We start from the raw sequence: 20,217 nt of genomic DNA on the forward strand, positions 1-20,217 counted from the left end.
GCACACACTGGCTCGTTGCATGGCCGATACATGACCAAACGGCTGCAATAATAGCAGAAGCCTTTCTCCATGGCTATGTATTGGACAAGGGCCCCACTGAGAAACGTCTAGCAGGCCAGGGTCAGAATTTTTCTACTAACCTGTTGAGAGAGGTTTGTAATATCGTGGGCACTAAGAAAAATTCGAACGCCACCATACCACCTGCAGTGTGATGGACAAGTAGATAGGCTTAACCGCACGCTGTCCGCAATGTTGTGCCATGTTGTAAATGGTGATCAGATGGACTGGGACTTGCACATCCCAGGGGTCCTAGGGGCATATTGTAGAGTGCCACATGCATCGGCCAGGCTCTTCCCCTTCTTTTTGATGTATGGGAGAGACCCTGAGCCACCTATTGAGGACCGACTGGTGGCTTTCCCTGCTAAAGTTGTGTCGTCACCAGCCTCCCTCAGACTGCCACTAAAAAAGCTCTGTGAAGCTCGTGAAGCCGCGATAGCAGAGTCAGGCAGATCGCAAATAGCAAACAAACGGTTGCCGAAAATAACGGAGACGCCTGTACCCTTTGAACAGGGTGATCGGGCCTGGTTACACTGTCCTGAGGTCCGGGTTAGAAAATCCGCCAAACTACACCATCCTTGGCAAAGCCCAGTGGAATTGTTAAAATCCTCTGCCCGCAAAGTGTTCGCATCCAAATGGGACGCCAGAGATGGGTGGTTAATCCGAGTCGCCCTAAACCATATAGAGAACTGACGTCACAAGGGATCGTTCAGGCTCACAAAGCCGTGTCCAGGGGCGTCGTGATGAATGCCAGGGAGGGGAGCATCCTCCTCACAGAAATACTGCCCCCGCACTCTCCTCTCAGGATCGACCGGAATGAAGATGGCCACGATGAGGGAGGCCGACGGACTAATTTAGAGAGGTGCCGAGAAGGAGTGTCACCGGGTCGAATGTGCTGCTCGACCACACCTACAGTACATATTGATGTCTTGGTGTAAATGTAGGGCTAATGATGTTGCGTATTGTTTGCCTAAGAATGTACACCTTCAATAGGGCAGCCCACGTAAGAGGTTGGTGATGATACTGAATGGTCAAGTTGGGTTGTAATGCCTTCCCCCCCTTGATTCAAGCGCCTATGTTAAGCATTAACCCAGAGGTTAAATGTTTTGTACTCCATGCCCACATCACTGAATCCCGTGTGCGATCCCATTGATTCCCACATAGTTCCCTATTACTGGTAGGAACGAAGTTGTAAACTGAGTGTACCAGCCTGCAATAGATGAGTGTATCAGCTTGCAATAGATTAATGCGTCCGTCCGTCCCCTTTCAATACTTTAACGAAGTGAAATCTCGTGCTATTGGGGTGTAAAAATAAAATTGCGCAAAATTCCAATGTTCCTACCAGCCCACCCTGCAGGGACCTGTTAAATTAGAGTTTTAGCCGGGACAGATATTTTTATGGGCAGAAGAGGGTGATGTAGGGTACTGTACATGGCAAAAGTTATAGTGGTGTCAGTGGAGATGGGTGGAAACAGGTGCATGGTACCGTACGAGGGAAGGTTCGAGGTAGAAGACGGTAAAATCTGCTGGAATAATCTTAAATTAAAGCTTTCATGAATGCAGGGATTCATACTCTTTGGTGGAGACGATAGCACAGAGTGGTGTACCTTCTTTATGACTCTGATATTTCCATCCTACCTGCCTATGTCAGCTGTTATTTCCGACTCTTTGTGTCTCTCTCTATGCCTCTCTCTTAGATCTCTCATGCTTACATGTCCTTTGGATTGCACTCTCATGCCTTTGGATTCCACCACTCTTCGATATTACTTTAACATGCTAATCTCTCACATTAACATGGCCACTTTGATGCCCTCTACGAGGAGGCTGCTCTCCGTTCTTACATTTACATGCTAATTTCTCACATTAACATCACTGGCCCGTCCACTTATTTATGGCCCTTGGGCTACACCCATTTCAAACTCTTTTAAACATTCTGCCTCAACAGCAGATCATGCTTTGCCATCTCGACGGACGCTTGTGTTGCACCCAAAACGTCGTGATTTATTTTATTTTATACCTACGTGACTTTACCGAAAGAACCAAAGAGTATGGAAGATACCAAGTCAGCTTCATCCCAATGGTGGTGTTTAGGCGAAAGTTTATCTATGAGTATATATAGGCTGGCTAACAGGTATGAAGTTACTCCTTTGGTGGTAATATACAACAAAAACAATAATAAATGTATAACCATTGTCATGGGTGAAGTCTTCCCATACTGGATCAGTCATGGAGATTGTTTCACCATATGCCATCATGCTTCTCAACGTGGGTTGATAACGAAAAGGCTCATGGCCAGTTTGTTTGATGTTAACTATAACCGAGAATCAAACTCAAGTGGCCTGATTCATAGTGCAATGCACAAACAATTGTGACACCGTTCCACTCGTATGTACAAGTTAACAGGGAAATTAAAAAACTATGCCATGTTTTTTGTTTACTGTCAATAAAATGAGAAAATAACATTGCCACGTTGGTCAAGTTTTAGGTATAATGCAGACAAGGGTTTTGGTAGTTGGACGATTTCAGAATGGGTTGAAGGTGACAATCCCAATCAAATGCCATTTTCAAGATCGTGTGCATAGGTCTGTTGTAGACAAAAACAACGGCCTGCTGATAAAGCATGTCCTGCATTCTTACATGTGTAAAGAAGCTCCTTCGCAGGTTTCATTTTCTAGATGATTTATTCCCGACGATAACATATTTACAAGGTGAGAGTACGACTCACACGTTGCACAAGGCTATGACTATCTGCAGTCCCGGTGGTTTCTAATAGAGTAGATTAATCTCGAACAGTCTTTCTTGATGGTTTCCACCATGTTGATTCCCAACAGTCGGCCCCGATGTCGTCCACCTGCAGTTGTTCTTCAGTCCCCAAGGCATCACCCCATTTGCGGGCCATGCTCCCCCTTATATACCCGCACGGCCACGCCCTGGTAACTTCCAGCAGTTTTCCCCGGTAGATTCTCTCAGCAGACTCTATTGTCTTCTACTTCATTTCTCTTGGATGGCAAAGTTTATAGTGGGGGCAGTGGAGATGGGTTGAAACAGGTAAAGGTTACTGTACGGGAGAAGGTTCGTGTGAGTCGTACTCTTGCGTTGTAAATACGTCATAGTGAAATAAGACATCTATCAAATGGAACCTGCAAAGGAGCTTCTTTACACATGTGAGTGTAAGCCTGAGTACAATCTCACGTGTTGTTGCTGTCGAGTATTTTAATTTTACCAGTGGGTCAATGAGGGAAGGGGATGATGATTAATGTAGTGATAGAATGGGTGGGTCATTCTTGAGAGCATTAAAAAGTGCGTGAGTGAGGTTGACACAGTGAATGATCGGGTGATTGTGTGATCAGGTAAATATATGACTCATGAGGAGAGAGAGGGAGTATTTACGTGAGTCATAGATTTAAGGAAGTGGGTGAGTTCATAATGGAGTGAGTACCAGTTTATTGAGTTGAACAAGGCGAGAACTAAAGCGACCAGGATGAGTCTCATTTGCAAGAGAGACCTGGATCACCCAAATTACCAAAGCTAAATAAAACACAGAGTTACAGTAATTAAAGCAAAAATACTATTTTCTTCTTTCGATAAAGCATATATAAACAATAGAAAGACAACTGCTGTCTCATGAAAAATCGACGTAATGTAGCTAAGGGATGATAGAATGTGTGAGTAATGTGCGACATGGATGTCCTCTGCCCCCTACACGACTGAACATTTTCTTTGACTACGTAGTTTGAGACGATTTCCATGGATGTACCAGTAGAATGTATCTGGTATAGATATAATGGGAGGCTGATCGATGCCTGAGCCGGTCATGGTATGGCTCTCTATTGTTAAACCATATTATGAATGCGGATGATCTGGTGATTACTGCCCACTCTAAGGAGAAGTTGGAGACACTACAGCTAAACATGAAGCATGCTACTAAAATATGGGCCGTTACCATCAGCCCCACGAAAACAAATCACCTCCCTGGGTATTTTACATCATAAAAATGCTCCCTTCCTCAATTCCTCATGGATTTGGGGCACCTGAGGAGAGAGTGGAGTGGGCAGTGTGCTGATGATCAAGTCCGTTTTGGGAGCCGAGGTCTCATTTAAAATAATTCGAGCAGCATTATATTTTCATCAACTGCTCAACAGTGTGGAAGCTACCTGGCATGTCACTCCATAAAAATCTTCGGCCACAGTTATACCCTTCCTTATCTCTCTCGAAAGGAACATTAAGGTTAGCTTGCCCACGATCTATTCAGGGTTTAACCAGACTGGACTTTGTAAGCTCACAGATTCCTAAAATATCTGGACAAATGCCCATCTGTGGGCTCCTCCAGCAAGCGAGGCTGCGTTGATTGTGTCATGCAGTCCGTATGCAGTCACGGCATCCCCAAGCAGCTTCAATTTGGCTGGATAGATGGTGCTAAATGGGCGTGGTACGGGGTAGAGAAGAGATGGACTGATGTGGTGCAGAAGGATGTGGAGCTGATTGGACTTATTGATGACTGGTATCAGCAGTGTCATGATCGGCTTCTGTGGAGGAGGTTCATGAAAGGTGCTGCTGGGGAAGTGGAGGCAGTTGCCCTCCAGCAACAGCATAGGGCAGAGGAGCGAGGCTCAAAACAACGAGCAGAGCGCCAAACAACTGACACAAATAAAGTTGGCACAGTGGGGAGCACGGCTGTTGCATCTGCCCATCATCTTCCTAAGTCAATCCATGGCACCTGCGTCTATTACATGACCTCCTGCCAGCCAGCCTTCGACACTTCACGTGGCCTCAAAATGCACCGAGCATGGCACAAGTGCTGTGGTGATGTCACCGCCACTTAGGGGTGAACGACGGTTGTTGCGTTGTTGTTGTGCGTGTGTGCACGGACGCATGTACGCCTGTGAGTCTCGTGTATGGAGAGATAAAGAGAGGCAGCCGGGCAGGGTGCTGGCCATTCACCCCGTGTGCCATTCAGAGCTTCATAGGCGCTTGCCCCAACATTCTGGTAAGGCTATACAGCGGATGATTGTCGCTGTTGTGTGTGTGTATGGACGTTCACCCCCCTCCCACCGCCCCCGTGTGTGTAGGGACTCATTACGCCCCCTCCCGACAAGCCATCCGGACTAAAGGTAAGTGACAATAACAGATTTTTTTTCCATTTAAGTAACTTTATGTTTTGCTCACAATACAGTATTTATTAGAGTGTTGCATGCAAATGTACGATATTTTGTCTTATATATGACTTTGTTGATGTTCTATGGGGTATGTTTGTCTTTCTGAGTAATGTTTTAATTAGGGTGGTGTCATTTTCACAATTTCCCCAATATTTTTAAATGGCCGACTTGCGCTTCAGCAATTTTCGGAACCAATGGCTAAATCTCTTCATCTTCTTGGGCTTGGTGGTGGTGGCAGATGTGGTGGTGGAAACGGTTGCTGTGGTGGAAGCTGTGGCAGCGGCGGTGGAAGTGGCGTCGGTGGTGGTGGCATCATTGTACATTTGAGACACGGTCCATATTAGCTCTTTCAGCTGGCTACGGAGATGAAGGTTCTCTTCTTGCAGCCTCTTTTCCCCATGCCACATGTCCTCGTGACGCACCAGCTTCCCGCGCAGCCTAAACTGTTCCTGCCCTCTCTGCGGATTCAGGAAGTTCAACTTCCTCAGGTGGGCGTGCAGCGACCTCCGGAGATCTTCGTTTTCACAGCGCAGCGACATTTGCCGCTGTGCTGCATTGCAGTCTCGGAGAAAATCCGCATGGAGAGACTTGCTCTCCCTGCAAGGCACTCTCGTGGGCTCCAGCTCCAACTGGCGCTCTTTAAGCTGTTGAAACAGGCTCCTGATCTCTCTCTGGAGAGTCTCTCGGTTCTCCATGAACTCCTCCAGCTGATGCTGTAGCTCCAGACGGAGCATCTTGCTCTTCTGACAGAGCTCCACATTCTGCAGGCCCATCCTCTCCGTAGACAGCGTCGTGGTCTCATGGTCAAAGTCTGAAATGGAAAGCGTAAAAAGAAGATATATGAAGATCCCCATCCCAAGCATGGCCAAGACCAGAACGCCAACGATCAGCAGCACCATGCTCAGTTCGAGTTGACGGCACGCGGGACAGAAGCAAGTGTGAGACACGTCACGAAGGGGCCTGTTATTTATCGTGACGTCATTACCGGATGTGACGTACACTATGACGTACCAGCCATCTCTGCCCACTTATTGTCAATCATTGCACACCACGTGACTCCACGGCCCTGCCCCTAACCACACAGCTCCTCCCCCATACTCTTCTTCCGCCTTCCCCACGTGACGCGAAGCGAGCCAATCACGCGAGAGGCGGCGCGCGGTCGGCCCCGCGTCCGCTTCCCGCCATTCTTGCAATGGGCGGCGGGGCCGCTCAGGGTGGGGCGCGGGGCGCGGGGGCGAGTTCACTCCACGTCGCGAGTCGGGAGGAGGGACGAGGGGGAGGGGCCAGGAGGGACGAGGGGGAGGGGCCAGGAGGGACGAGGGGGAGGGGCCAGGAGCGGGAGGGGGGGGAGCTGAGAGCTGCGAAAGTTTGGGGTACCACTACTTGAAAAATATACTGTACCACAGAAATTAGTTTATGTTTAGTTCGATTTAGAACATCTTTCCAATGGTTGCTTAATTTGAAACCAACTTCTCGGTTGAAATTGTGTCTGTGTTTGTAGATCTGAATTGCCTCGTGAACAAATCTCTGATAAAAACCCGTGGGTTTGCAAAGAACCTTGGTATCGGAGAAAATTATATCGTGATCACCCACAGCGTTGTAACAGTGATCAGCAAAGAATTCGTTTTGCTGTGATTCAAATCTGATTTGTGCTCGCGAATTCGGTCAGAGACATGTCGCTTTGTCTCCCCGATATAGCAATCACCGCAGGTACAACTCAATTTGTAAACCCCGGGGTACTGTAAGTCAGGAATGCCATCCTTCACGGATGGGATCAGATCACGAATTTTGTGTACTGTATTGAACCGGACCTGGATCTTGTGTTTGTTTAGAATTTTGGAAAGCTTTTTAGTAACGCCTGCTATATATGGTAGTGTGATGGTTTTGGCCGGAGTATCAAGTGGTTGTTTCTGTATGCAGGGAGAAACAGCTTGGCGGATGGTACGGTCAGAGTAACCATTCCTTTTGAGGGCCAGGTGTACATGTTTTAATTCACTGGTCAGGTGGTGTTGGTCCGAAATGCAATGAGCCCTATGGTATGAAGTTTTGATGAGAGAATTCTTTTGGGCTGGGTGGTGGTGGGAATCAGGTTTCAAGTAGGAATCTGTGTGGGTGGGTTTCCTGTAGACAGAATGCCCCAATGAGCCATCAGGTCTCCTCTCAAACAGAACATCTAAGAATGGTAGCTTAAATTTCGATTTAAAGTTTTCGTGACTGCAAGGATTCATCTTCTTTGGTTCTTTCGGTAAAGTCACGTAGAATGATAATAAAATAATAAATTGATAAAATAAAATAACACAATAATATTCTCACGACGTTTCGGCCACAACACAAGCGGCCTTCATCAGGTGAAGGGGACGAGACTGTCTGGAGGACAGCGCTGGAGTGAGAAAGCCACGCTGAGATCACGACCTTTAAGCTGTGTGAGAAGAAACAAAGCGCCTGACAAAGGAATTAGCATTTAATTTAGCATTGAAATGGCTGAGTGATTAGCTTGTGACTGGTCACAGAAAAGGCTATATTAAAGTTAAAGCATACACATCCGCAAAGGCACCCCTTGACAAAGGAATTAGCATAGAATTTAGCATTGAAATAGCTAAGTTAAAGTATACACATCCGCAGAGGCACTCCTTGACAAAGGAATTAGCATAGAATTTAGCATTGAAATAGATGAATGATTAGCTTGTAACTGGTCACAGAAATATCTATGTTAAAGTCACAGCATATACATTCACCGAGGCACCTAGTACAAATCAAACAGGAGAATTTAGCATTGAAATAACTAGGCGAATTTAGCATTGATATAACTGAGTGATTAGCTTGTGACTGGTCACAGAAATGGCTGTTGAAGTTAAGGCCTACACATCTGAGCTATTCACTGTAACTGGGTATACAATACAATATATAATGAATACTATATCATGAACCAAAAAAAATACTAAAATATAAATTACCTCAATGTTATCAATAAACTCTATATTCTCCAATCAGCTAAGCTACCAACAATAAGTCGTTATATATCACAATGCTATATGGCGAAAAATGGGTGGATTCTTACCCTCAACTTTAGCAACACGGATAGCTTAACCGTGGTTAATGGTATGGTTTACAACATGGAGTATAACAGCGCCTCACAGCTGTCTCTCTCCCCCTCCTCTGTTCCGACCATCGATGAACTCGTCCGTCTGAACGGGACCCGTAGCTATTCGTGGTGCTAAAGTTGAGGGTAAGAATCCACCCATTTTTCGCCATATAGCATTGTGATATATAACGACTTATTGTTGGTAGCTTAGCTGATTGGAGAATATAGAGATTATTGATAACATTGAGGTAATTAAATTTTTGTATTTTTTATTGGTTCAGTATATAGTATTCATTATATATTGTATTGTATACCCAGTTACTGTGAATAGCTCAGATGTGTAGGCCTTAACTTCAACATAGCCATTTCTGTGACCAGTCACAAGCTAATCACTCAGTTATATCAATGCTAAATTCGCCTAGTTATTTCAATGCTAAATTCTCCTGTTTGATTTGTACTAGGTGCCTCGGTGAATGTATATGCTCTGACTTTAACATAGCTATTTCTGTGACCAGTTACAAGCTAATCACTCAGCTATTTCAATGCTAAATTCTATGCTAATTCCTTTGTCAAGGGGTGCCTTTGCGGATGTGTATGCTTTAACTTTAACATAGCCTTTTCTGTGACCAGTCACAAGCTAATCACTCAGCCATTTCAATGCTAAATTATATGTTAATTCCTTTGTCAAGGCGCTTTGTTTCTTCTCACACAGCTTAAAGATCGCGATCTCAGCGTGGCTTTCTCACTCCAGCGCTGTCCTCCAGACAGTCTCGTCCCCTTCACCTGATGAAGGCCGCTTGTATTGTGGCCGAAACGTCGTGAGAATATTATTGTGTTATTTTATTTTATCAATTTATTATTTTATTCTCATTCTACGGACTTTACCGAAAGAACCAAAGAAAATGGTAGCTTACCATCTTTCTCCACTTCCATGGTCTTGTTCCTCTGACAGAGCTCCACATTCTGCAGGCCCATTCTCTCCGTTTGCAGCGTCGTGGTCTCGCGGTAAAAGTCTGAGATGGAAAGCTTAAAACGACGATAAATGAAGATCTCCATCCCAAGCATGGCCAAGAGCAGAACGCCAACGATCAGCAGCACCATGCTGAGCTCGTGTTGACGGCACGCGGGACGGAAGTAAGTGTGAGGCACGTCACGAAGGGGCGTGTCCTATATCACCGGATGTGACGTACAGCCATCCCTGCCCACTTATTGGCAATCATTGCCCACCACGTGACTCCACGGCCCCGCCCCTAACCTCGCAGCTCCTCCCCCATACTCTTCTTCCGCCTTCCACACGTGACGCGAAGCGGGCCAATCACGCGAGAGGCGGCGCGCGGTAGGCCCCGCGACCGCTTCCCGCCATTCTTGCAATGGGCAGGGGTGCCGCGCAGGGGGGGGGGCGGTGGGGGCGGTGGGGGCGGTGGGGGCGGTGGGGGCGGGGCTGAGTTCACTACACGTCGCGAGCGGGAGGAGGATTGACAAGGGGGAGGGGCCAGGAGGGACGAGGGGCCAGGAAGGACGAGGGGCCAGGAGGGACGAGGGGGAGGAGCCAGGAGGGATGAGGGGGAGGAGCCAGGAGGGTCGAGGGGGAGGGGCCATGAGCGGGAGGGGTGGAGCCGTGGCGCCGCTCTTGGGCCGCGAGGCCTCCCCCTGGGCCCGCGGCGCCACGCGGAGACCGCGACAGCAGCAGCAGGAGGAGGTGGTGTTTGTGGTTGTAGGCACGGGAGAGGTGGTGGTGGTGTTTGTGGTTGTAGGCACGGGAGAGGTGGTGGTGGTGGTGTTTGTAGGCACGGTAGAGGTGGTGGTGGTGTTTGTGGTTGTAGGCACGGGAGAGGTGGTGGTGGTGGTGTTTGTGGTTGTAGGCACAGGAGAGGTGGTGGTGGTGTTTGTGGTTGTAGGCACGGGAGAGGTGGTCACGGACAGGCGGTGAGTGCCGGGTGATGGAGAGGGGGGGTGAGGGAGTGGATTGCAGGGTGAGTGAGTTAATGAGGAGAATTAATAGGTGAGGAGGGTGAGTGAGTTGAACGGTGAGGTGAGTGAGTGGGTGAGTGGTGAGTTAACGACAGGGAGATTGGGGCTGAGTGAGTGAACGCAGCGCACGGTAAAGATCCCCTGAGAGCATTCGCAAGAGTTGGACATTGAGTGCCGCTGTCAGGGTCCACACGCAAATTACTCACTTGGCATGATATACAAATTAACCATTGTAAACGATAACTTTAAAAAGTCCGCTATTTGTCAGAGCTAATGCGATGTGCGTTTAGCATATTTGTAGCACGTTATAACCATCGTCAACATCGTCATTTAGAGTAACCATTAGTCCATACGTGTCACTTGCTAATAGTCCCCGGGTCAATCACAACTTTGCCGTGCGTGCAGGCTTTGTCTCTGGCTGCTCGCTAGGGCTGCGATGCCTTTCCATGTGACAAGATGACGTTCATTGCTCCTTCCACACCGCGACAATATTTACTGCAGTGTTCTGTAACGCGGTAGTTGCGTTGCTGAATAACACCGCGTTGTGTAAACTCCCTCGTTACAATGACTAATACAGGGTAAAGCACAGTCCGTGATAACAGCGTGAGATGCGTGTGTCGGCTGAACAAAGACTGAGGTGCGTGGGGAGCATCAGGAAGCATCCAGCAGCATCCCAATGCCTCGTGTGACGCTGTGCCCAGGCAGCCGAACAACCGCACATTCCTACTCGCGCGACGTGGTTCTGTTGACTCAACCACTTAGCATCCGTGTTATAAAACGTGTTCCCTAATACATCCATCGTGCTATATCCAAATGGCGTTAGGAAAACACGCGTTAAGGTAGAACGAACTCTATAAACTATTTTTATTTTACCAGGTGAGACCCACTGAGCTATGTGGCTGTTTTCCAGAAGCGACCTGTCCACAAATGATAGATCAGCTAAATGGCTAATCACGTTAGAAATGTGTAGCACCAGCCACAAATACTCTAGACATGGGATCCCCTTTGACAGGGTCAGTGTCTACTTAGATTCACTCACTCCGCCTATTGTCATGCGGCGTGCGCAGCTGCGTCGTGACACTTGGTAGAGTGCTGTCTTTGAGGCAGAGAGCTTTACAACCGTGTGCAGTGGTTAATTTGCTTAATAGCTTTACACCGAACTCCTTGCTTGTGATAAAACATGTTTGCGACTTTGCTGATCGAGAACTATGCAGATTTAGATTTATAGTAACATGTACTTGGTGTGAGATGAACTTCCAAACAATTTCCTTTGCTCAACATCTTGCAATTAACGTCTTTTTAAATGGTCACCTTAAGTGATTCCGTGATGGTTATGTAACTTGACCATTAAGATAATCTATGGAGCACAATTATTTCAGTATTATTTGTCGTAAGTAAACTTTAAACTGAACCCATATGTGATATTATATTGCCTGATTATTTTAATTTTTAATGTAGTCTACATGCTCTTCTGGAGATATTAACCCACATTTACCATTCATTGATGTTCCCTTTGACATTGGTAATTGGCATTGTCACACCATAGTAATTCATGGGCAATTATGTAATTCTCTCTGTGTCTATCTCTCTGCATCTATCTGTGTGGGTGTCTCTCTCTGCCGGTGTGTTTTTCTCTATATGCGGCTCTCGTGTGTCTCTTTGTATGTGCCTCTCTCTGTGTGTGGATGTCTCTCGTTGTCTGTCTCTCTTTCCTTTTCCACGATGTGGTGTTGTATTTACATGCAAATTCTACCTCTAGCCCCGCCCACTTACCCTTGGGCTGAGCTTATCTCAAGCCAATATAACTTCGTGTTTCAGCAGCTTTCTCGCTATATTTTTTCACCTGATGATGGTTGCTTGTGTTGCGATCGAAACGTCGTGATCTATTATTTTTTTCTACCTACGTGACTTTACCGAAAGAACCAAAGAGTATTGTGATTGTAATTTTGATAGTGATCGTTGTGGTGGAGGTGGTGATATTGATGGTTGTGTTAACGATAGCGGTGATTTTGGTGGTTGTAATGGTGGTATTAATGGTGGTAATGGTGGTTGACTATTACCCCTCCCATGTCCTTACTTCCACCACCAGGTTTAAGAATCTGCCGGTGTCTGTGCTGGAGGTGGACGTCGGATATCTGTGCGGTCTGGAGCGGTGGACAATAGACTTCTGCAGCTCAACCAGGTGGACGCACTGGGCAGGGAGCAAGATGGGGGTGGCCTTAGAGACCCACTTACTCCCACAGAGAGCCATATACTCACTCACAGAATACACTCACACAGAGAGCCAAAGTCTCACTGACACAGAGCCATAGGCTCACTCACATGGAGACACATAGACTCACTCACACAGAGAACCATTGATTAACTCATTGTTTTTTTCGGTAAAGTCACGTATGTAGAAATACCATAAAATTATATTAAAATAAATCAAGCACGACGTTTCGACCGCAACACAAGCGCTCTTCATCAGGTGTAAAAACAAATAGCACATAGGGTGACATCAGCGCAACACATAGAGAGCGTTAAACTGCACGGAGGTAAATACAACAAGAAGATGGGAGACGAGAATTCAAAAAACCTAAGAAAAATTTACGTGATGCAAAACCAGTCGGCCAACGACACAGTTAGACACTTGCCTGGCAAACCACGAATTTCAGAAGAGTGCTAAATTTCGTGTTCATCCTCTGGGTTGAACATACCAGCATAGACAGTGAACAAATACGAGGTATAAGATAGCAGAAATAAATATACAGGGACACAAGAGGTAAGAAGAGGAAAGACGGACAGAGAAGCAAGAAAAAAGGGGCCGGAGGGATGAACAGACAGAGGCTTAAAATAAGTAGCAGAGGTGGGGGGAGGGGGAGGGGCCGAAGAAAGCAAGGGGCACGGCAGCAGCAGAAGAGGGAGGAGGGGCAGGAAAATGTAAGGGGGTGCAATTAGTTTAGTACAGAATTGTAAAGGTAACTTCCCCATAGAAGTGTGTTAATAAAGAATTAAAGCATTCGTGACTGCATAAATTACTCATTGTTTTTTTCGGTAAAGTCACGTATGTAGAAATACCATAAAATTATATTAAAAGAAATCAATCACGACGTTTCGACCACAACACAAGCGATCTTGTGTTGCAAGATCTTGTGTTGCAAGATCGCTAGTGTTGTGGTCGAAACGTCGTGATTGATTTATTTTAATATAATTTTATGGCATTTCTACATACGTGACTTTACCGAAAAAAACAATGAGTTAATCAATGGTTCTCTGTGTGAGTGAGTCTTTGTCTCCATGTGAGTGAGCCTATGGCTCTGTGTCAGTGAGACTTTGGCTCTCTGTGTGAGTGTACTCTGTGAGTGAGTCTATGGCTCTCTGTCAGAGTAAGTGGGTCTCTAAGGCCACCACCATCTTGCCCCCTGCCCAGTGCGTCCACCTGGTTGAGCTGCAGAAGTCTATTGTCCACCGCTCCAGACCGCACAGATATCCGACGTCCACCTCCAGCACAGACACCAGCAGATTCTGTCTCGGTAAGTGGGCTGGGAGGCGGCTCACGATGGCCGGTAGGATTATGGTGGTAAAGACAGATATATTACCATCCCTAAACTACTTGGCGCAGGTTTTCCCGCCAGGTGGGAGGGAGGCTAAGGCCTTGACCTCGGCGATTTTCAGGTTTATCTGGGGGGGAGGGATGGAGAGGGTGAGGAGGGCCGTGGTGTGTCTGCAGGTCCGGAATGGGGGGAGGGGTGCCCCAAATGTGGGGTATACCCTGCAATCGACTTTTGTCTGCAATGCGCTGCGGCTGTTCTTCTCTACGGAGCCGCGGGGCAAGGCAGCGTGTTATATGAGGTATCGACTGAATTGGGGGTTGCGGGGGCTCGGGATGACTGGGATAGGAAGGAGCACTCCTTTGGACTGGCGGGGGCGCTGGGTCAGCGACGTGGTGGGGAGCTACGTCGGGCAGCACGGCCTGAACTGGTGGGGGGGCAGGTGGGCTCCCAGGGAGGTGCGGGCTGCGGCGGAGAAGGAGGAGGCCTGTGACGAGGTGGCCGGTGCGAGGAGGGAGATGCACGGGAAGATTTGGAGGAATGTGTTGTCGGCAGCGCTCACGAAGGAGCAGAGGGACCTGTCATGGCTGGCTGTCCGGGACAGGTTGGAGACGCGGGGTAACTTGTACAGCCGCCAAATGGCGCATACCCCCAAGTGCCTGAGGGGCTGCAACGTGGACGAAACTGCAGCGCATGTGATGGTGGCGTGCCCTTTTGCCCAGGAGGTCTGGAGGAGGAGTAAGCCGTTGCTGGCCCGTTTCGCGCTGTCGAGGGTGACGGCATGGGACGTCATGTGGGGAGAGCTGCGGGGGGTGGGGAGGGAGGACAGGGACCAGGTGTGGGCTGTAATAGGAGCGACGAAGGAGGCGCTGTGGAACGCGCGAAAGAAGGAGCTGGAGGGGTCCCCGATGTCCCCGTTGGAGACATGTTATGTTGCGAGGAGATTGTTGGAAAGGGTGGTGGAGGTGGACCGGGTGAAAATGGGGCGCGATGCCGCAAGGGAACGATGGAAGTGGCCGCTACCCAGGGTGGGCTAGGGCGGTCGGGGGGGGGGGGGGCAGGGTTGACTCCGGTCCAGAGGATGGGTCGGTGGCCGAGCGGGGCCTTTATGGTGCGAGCGAGGGGGCGGCCCCTCGGTTTTTGCTTTGTTTTGTTTTTGTTGTCTCCGCTAAGATACTGAATAAAATTTTAAAAACCATAATTACCAGCGAAACGTAGTACCCAAACTGTAAATGTTGTGGATTCACTCTTCAACACACCGGTGGGCTAAAGTAGTGAATTATTTGTCTTTTGTCAATGTGACACTTTTTTTGCTGATTGGCCATGTTGGGTGGTGGAGGGTTACGACACATTTAAAAATAACGCGATCTAACCCAAAAACCTTTATTATGAATAATATTGGTCGCGAAAGCCTACGTGTTAAACTGAGAGGCAACTTAGTTTGTAAACACCCGGGTACTGTATGTCTGGAATCGCATCTTTTACAGAAGGAACCAGATCACGGATTTTATGTACTGTGTTGAATCGGACCTGGATCTTGTTTTTATTCAGGATTTTGGAGATCTTTTTTGTGACCCCCGCAATGTAAGGTAAGGTGATGGTTTTGAATGGCTCCTCAAGCAGATCCTTCTTCATGACTGGAGTGATGACTTTGCGGATTGTGTAGTCGGAGTAACCATTACCCTTGAGAGCTTAGTGTACGTGCTTGAATTCACTGGCAATGTGTTCCTGGTCGGAAATGCATTGGGCTCTATGGTATAGAGTCTTGATGAGGGAGTTCTTCTAGGATGGATGGTGGTGGGAATCCGGTTTTAAGGTAGCATCCGCATGGGTAGGTTTCCTGTAGACAGTGGCTCATTGAACCATCAGGTCTCCTTTTAATTAGGACATCCAAAAAGGGTAGCTTGCCTTCTTTTTCGACTTCCATGGTAAATCTGATGGCTGGGTGTATGGAATTGATGTGGTCGAGGAATTGGCCTAGAGCAGGTAGGCCATGTGGGCAGATGACAAAAGTGTCATCCACGTACCTCTTCCATAAGGTCGGGCGTAGAGTGGCAGTCTGGATGGCGTCAGTTTCAATTTTTTCCATGAACACGTTGGCTACAACCGGAGATAGGGGGGAGCCCATTGGGGTGACCTCAGTTTGTTTGTAGAAAGTTCCATTCCAGGTGAAGTATGTGTTGGTTAAGCAGTGTCTCACCAGGGGTGGTACATCAGTATACAGTCCTTGATGAACCAAGTCTTCAATGATTGTGATGGTGTCAAGTACAGGAACTTTGGTGAATAAGGAAGCCACATCAAAACTGGCAAGCAGGTCGTCTGGGGATAGGGAAATACCCTTGATTGTCGATACCAGGTGAGTAGAGTTTAGTACTGCAGAGGTGGTTTTTCCAGTAAAAGGACGCAGGATATCAGATAGAAAACGAGCCAGTTTGTAGGTGGGGGAGTTGATAGGGGAGACGATGGGACGAAGGGTGTATCTTTATGTATATTTGGAAGGCCATATAATCTTGGTGGTCTGGCCACAGAAGGTGGATTTACCACTGGTGATGATGCAGAAAATGATGATGAATGCATGGGTAGTCCACTCACATTCCTGCATAATCAGGTGCACGCCCACTCCCCTAGTCACCCCTCCACTAATCTCACTCCCCGAGTCACCCCTCGACTCACCTCACCCCCATTCCCCGAGTCACTCTCACCTCGACTTCTCCACTCTATCGCCAGTCGCCCTGAGGAGGCCCAACTCCGGAGCCTCTCCTAGTGCCACGTTCACTCTCAGCATGAACATCGTGCGGTGCCACCCCCTCCTCTGCTGCATCCCTCCAACTCTTCCTCCGCCGTTGTGAGAATCAGCTCCACGAAGGGCCCCACGCTGTCCCCGTCCCTCAATGGACTCGTGTCCTTTGTTGATGAAGGCCATTTCATTAAATAATGAGAATTAGTTATGCACCCACACAGGTCACCAAAGTAGCCTCAATAGACGTGTTAGGGCAAGTTGTGGATCCTTGTGCTGTGGAACACACGAGGGGGTGGTATGTATTTTGTATGCTGAACTTCTTTGGCACGGAACGTAGCCAACCGTGCTAATCGGAGGTGCAGGGGAAGGACATCAAACTCAGCACAAAAAGTAGTTCTAAAGAAATTAGTTTTCAATCAAGATGTAAAAGTGCACAGCTCCAGTGGCTTCCTGATATCAGAAGGAAGAGCGTTCGAGACGGCCGCAGAAGCTCTTCTGAAAGCGCGATGCAGCGACCGTCTTTGTTTGATGGTTCACCAAAATCCGCTGTGGGGATGTGATGTGGCCAACACCATGCACGCGGCCACCTTTGTCTCTCCCAATTGCTGATGTTTATTATAGACACTGCACCAGGTACTCTTTAGAGGGTGAGTCGACCGAGGGAAGGTCCAGGACTGGGTCACACAGACACACACACACAGAAATGATACCCTATGTCAAATCCAGAGGCTTCTAAGAAAATGGAGGTGTAAGACGGACACAGCTATTACATGGATGAAGGTGTAATACAGATATTTGTGTTAAGGTGGTGCTGCTCACCTGAAAACAATAACAAAAATCCCACCACTCATTCTTCTGTTTAATCTTTGATTGGAAAACGCTGGGCGAGACCTGCGACATTCGAGTGAGCTCACCTACTCGCTCACAAACACACAACACTCAACCCAGTCAATCAACATGTTACCCTAAATATGACCCGCCTTGTCCTGGGGAAGACCTGCAACATGCTACTGAGCTCACCTCTTCACTCACCTACTCACCCACTATTGCTATGTCATCCACACACCCACACACTCGCTTATCTTAACAGACCTCAATAATTGACATTTAGCTCCTGAAGATATTGCTACATGTAATAAAATGCGAATGTGTGAGTGATTGAGTGATTGATTGAATGTGTAAGTGAGCGTCTGGTTGCGTGAATGAGTGAGCATGTGAGTGCGTGTGTGAGTGTGTAAGGTGAACGGTAGTGTATCGGCGAATGTGCTGTGCTACAAATATGGTGATCCGAGTTCAAATCTCGCTCACCAGTCTATGGGTCTCTGTGTAAGTCTTTGGGTCTCTGTGTAAGTCTATACCTCTCTGTAAGTCTATGCGTCTCTGTGAGTCTACGGGTCTGGTAAGTTTACTGGTCTCTGTGTGAGTCCATGGGTCACAATGTGAGTTCATGGGTATCTGTTATCATCATCTGTGTTTGAATGAGTCGATGGCTCTGTGTGATTGACTCCAAGTCTCTCTGTTCGAGTGAGTTTATGGCTTTCTGTGCGAGTCTATGTCTACGTGACTTTACCGAAATAACCAAAGAGTAATTCCTGCAGTCACGAAAGTGCCAAATCAAGTTTGAGTCTATGTCTCTCTGTGTAAGTGAGTACAACATATCCTTGCTTAACGCGGGGGTTGCGTTGTCGAAAATTGCTGCTTAAAGCTATTTTACGTCAAGCAGAAAACTTTTCTACAAGGAAAAACGGTAAAGGGGGAGGCTCCGTTTTAGCACAATATAACTTTCATTATTATTTTTAATTGAGAGTACAGTACACTGTTTTCTATGTTTATTTTAAATGGGTTGTGTATATGTAGAAGATCTATATTATAATCTTTATTTATACTGGAGGAATCTAAAAAGCCCTTTTTCACAGATTTCCATTTGGGGTGGTACAGAAAGTTACAAGAACAAACGATGCAAAAACACAATCGAAGTGAAAAGTATAGAAAAGGTAAGCAAATCACAAAAAAATAAAAATAAACTATTTTTATCTTACCTAGTAAAGCCCTCTAAGCTATTAGCTTCTATTTCAGAAGCGAACTGGCGACAAATGATAGATGAATGAAGTAGCTTATGACGTGGAAATTTATAGCAGCCAAATAATAATAAAAAATTGTGTTACATTCATCAATATACATACAAAGGACATGAAAGGGAGATATGATGAGTGAAAACTATAAGGGAGTGAGTGAGATGACACTACACACAGATGCTGGAACAAAGGCTGAGGAAGAGGATGACACGCCACGTAACACAGTGCGCACCGGTACAGCATCAGCTCCCAGCAATACAAAACAACGCTGCCAACACCCACACCACTCATAAGAGCAGTCCGTCATGTGCTAATCGAGTTATAGTGGGTGTGGTGTGCGCTAAGCGAAACACATTACATAAAAGACGAGGATGTACTGCATATAGTCCTCTGCGTGAGTGAGTCTATGTCTCTCTGTGTGAGTCTGTGCGAGTGACTCTATGGTTCTCTGTGTGGGTTAATCAATGGTTCTCTGTTTGAGTGAGTCTATGTGTCTCCATGTGAGTGAGTCTATGGCTCTGTGTCAGTGAGACGTTGGCTCTCTGTGTGAGTGCTCTCTCTGAGTGAGTCTATGGCTCTCTGTGGGAGTAAGTGGGTCTCTAAGGCCACCACCATCTTGCTCCCTGCCCAGTGCGTCCACCTGGTTGAGCTGCAGAAGTCTATTGTCCACCGCTCCAGACCGCACAGATATCCGACGTCCACCTACAGCACAAACACCGGCAGATTCTTAAACCTTGTGGTGGAAGTAAGGACACGGGAGGGGTAATAGTCAACCACCATTACCACCATTAATACCACCATTACAACCACCAAAATCACCGCTATCGTTAACACCACCATCAATATCACCACCTCCACCACAACGATCACAATCAAAATTACAATCACAATACTCTTTGGTTATTTCGGAAAAGTCATGTAGGTAGAAAAAATAATAGATCACGACGTTTCGATCGCAACACAAGCAACCATCATCAGGTGAAAAAATATAGCGAGAAAGCTGCTGAAACACGAAGTTATTTTGGCTTGAGATAAGCTCAGCCCAAGGGTAAGTGGGAAGGAGCTAGAGGTAGAATTTGCATGTAAATACAACACCACATCGTGGAAAAGGAAAGAGAGACACAGACACCGAGAGACATCCACACACAGAGAGAGGCACACACAAAGAGACACACGAGAGACGCATATAGAGAAAAACACACCGGCAGAGAGAGACACCCACACAGACAGATGCAGAGAGAGATAGACACAAAGGGAATTACATAATTGCCCATCAATTACTATGGTGTGACAATGCCAATTACCAATATCAAAGGGAACATCAATGAATGGTAAATGTGGGGTAATATCCCCAGAAGAGCATGTAGACTACATTAAAAAAATAAAATAATCAGGCAATATAATATCACATATGGGTTCAGTTTAAAGTTTACTTATGACAAATAATACTGAAATAATTGTGCTCCATAGATTATCTTAATGGCCAAGTTACATAACCATCACGGAATCACTTAAGCTGACCATTTTAAAAGACATTAATTGCAAGATGTTGAGCAAAGGAAATTGTTTGGAAGTTCATCTCACACTAAGTACATGTTACTAT

The 20,217-nt window shown here is 46.9% G+C and overlaps 1 protein-coding gene across 1 annotated transcript; it reads right to left on the reverse strand.

The window, feature by feature from the left end:
- Positions 1-2,719: 2,719 nt before the first annotated feature.
- LOC142907495 (uncharacterized) lies at positions 2,720-9,498 on the reverse strand. The gene is made up of 2 exons (XM_076057076.1): positions 9,210-9,498; positions 2,720-6,024 (listed from the first exon to the last, which is right to left on the reverse strand). Exons 1-2 carry the CDS (start codon positions 9,394-9,396, stop codon positions 5,369-5,371), a joined length of 843 nt encoding a protein of 280 aa, XP_075913191.1. The 5' UTR covers positions 9,397-9,498; the 3' UTR covers positions 2,720-5,368.
- Positions 9,499-20,217: the final 10,719 nt, after the last annotated feature.

This window comes from Petromyzon marinus, chromosome 79 (genome assembly GCF_048934315.1).
Source record: "Petromyzon marinus isolate PM22_M1 ecotype Great Lakes invasive population chromosome 79, UKy_Petmar_22M1.pri1.0, whole genome shotgun sequence".
Classification (NCBI taxonomy): Eukaryota; Metazoa; Chordata; class Hyperoartia; order Petromyzontiformes; family Petromyzontidae; genus Petromyzon; species Petromyzon marinus.

Bases quoted from the DNA above. Each gene is read 5' to 3' on its own strand.
- LOC142907495 (XM_076057076.1), bottom strand. From the start codon at position 9,396: ATGGTGCTGCTGATCGTTGGCGTTCTGCTCTTGGCCATGCTTGGGATG. The intron at 6,025-9,209 runs GTAAGCTACCAT...TTTCCATTTCAG, and splicing joins CATGGAAGTGGAGAAAGATG to ACTTTGACCATGAGACCACG.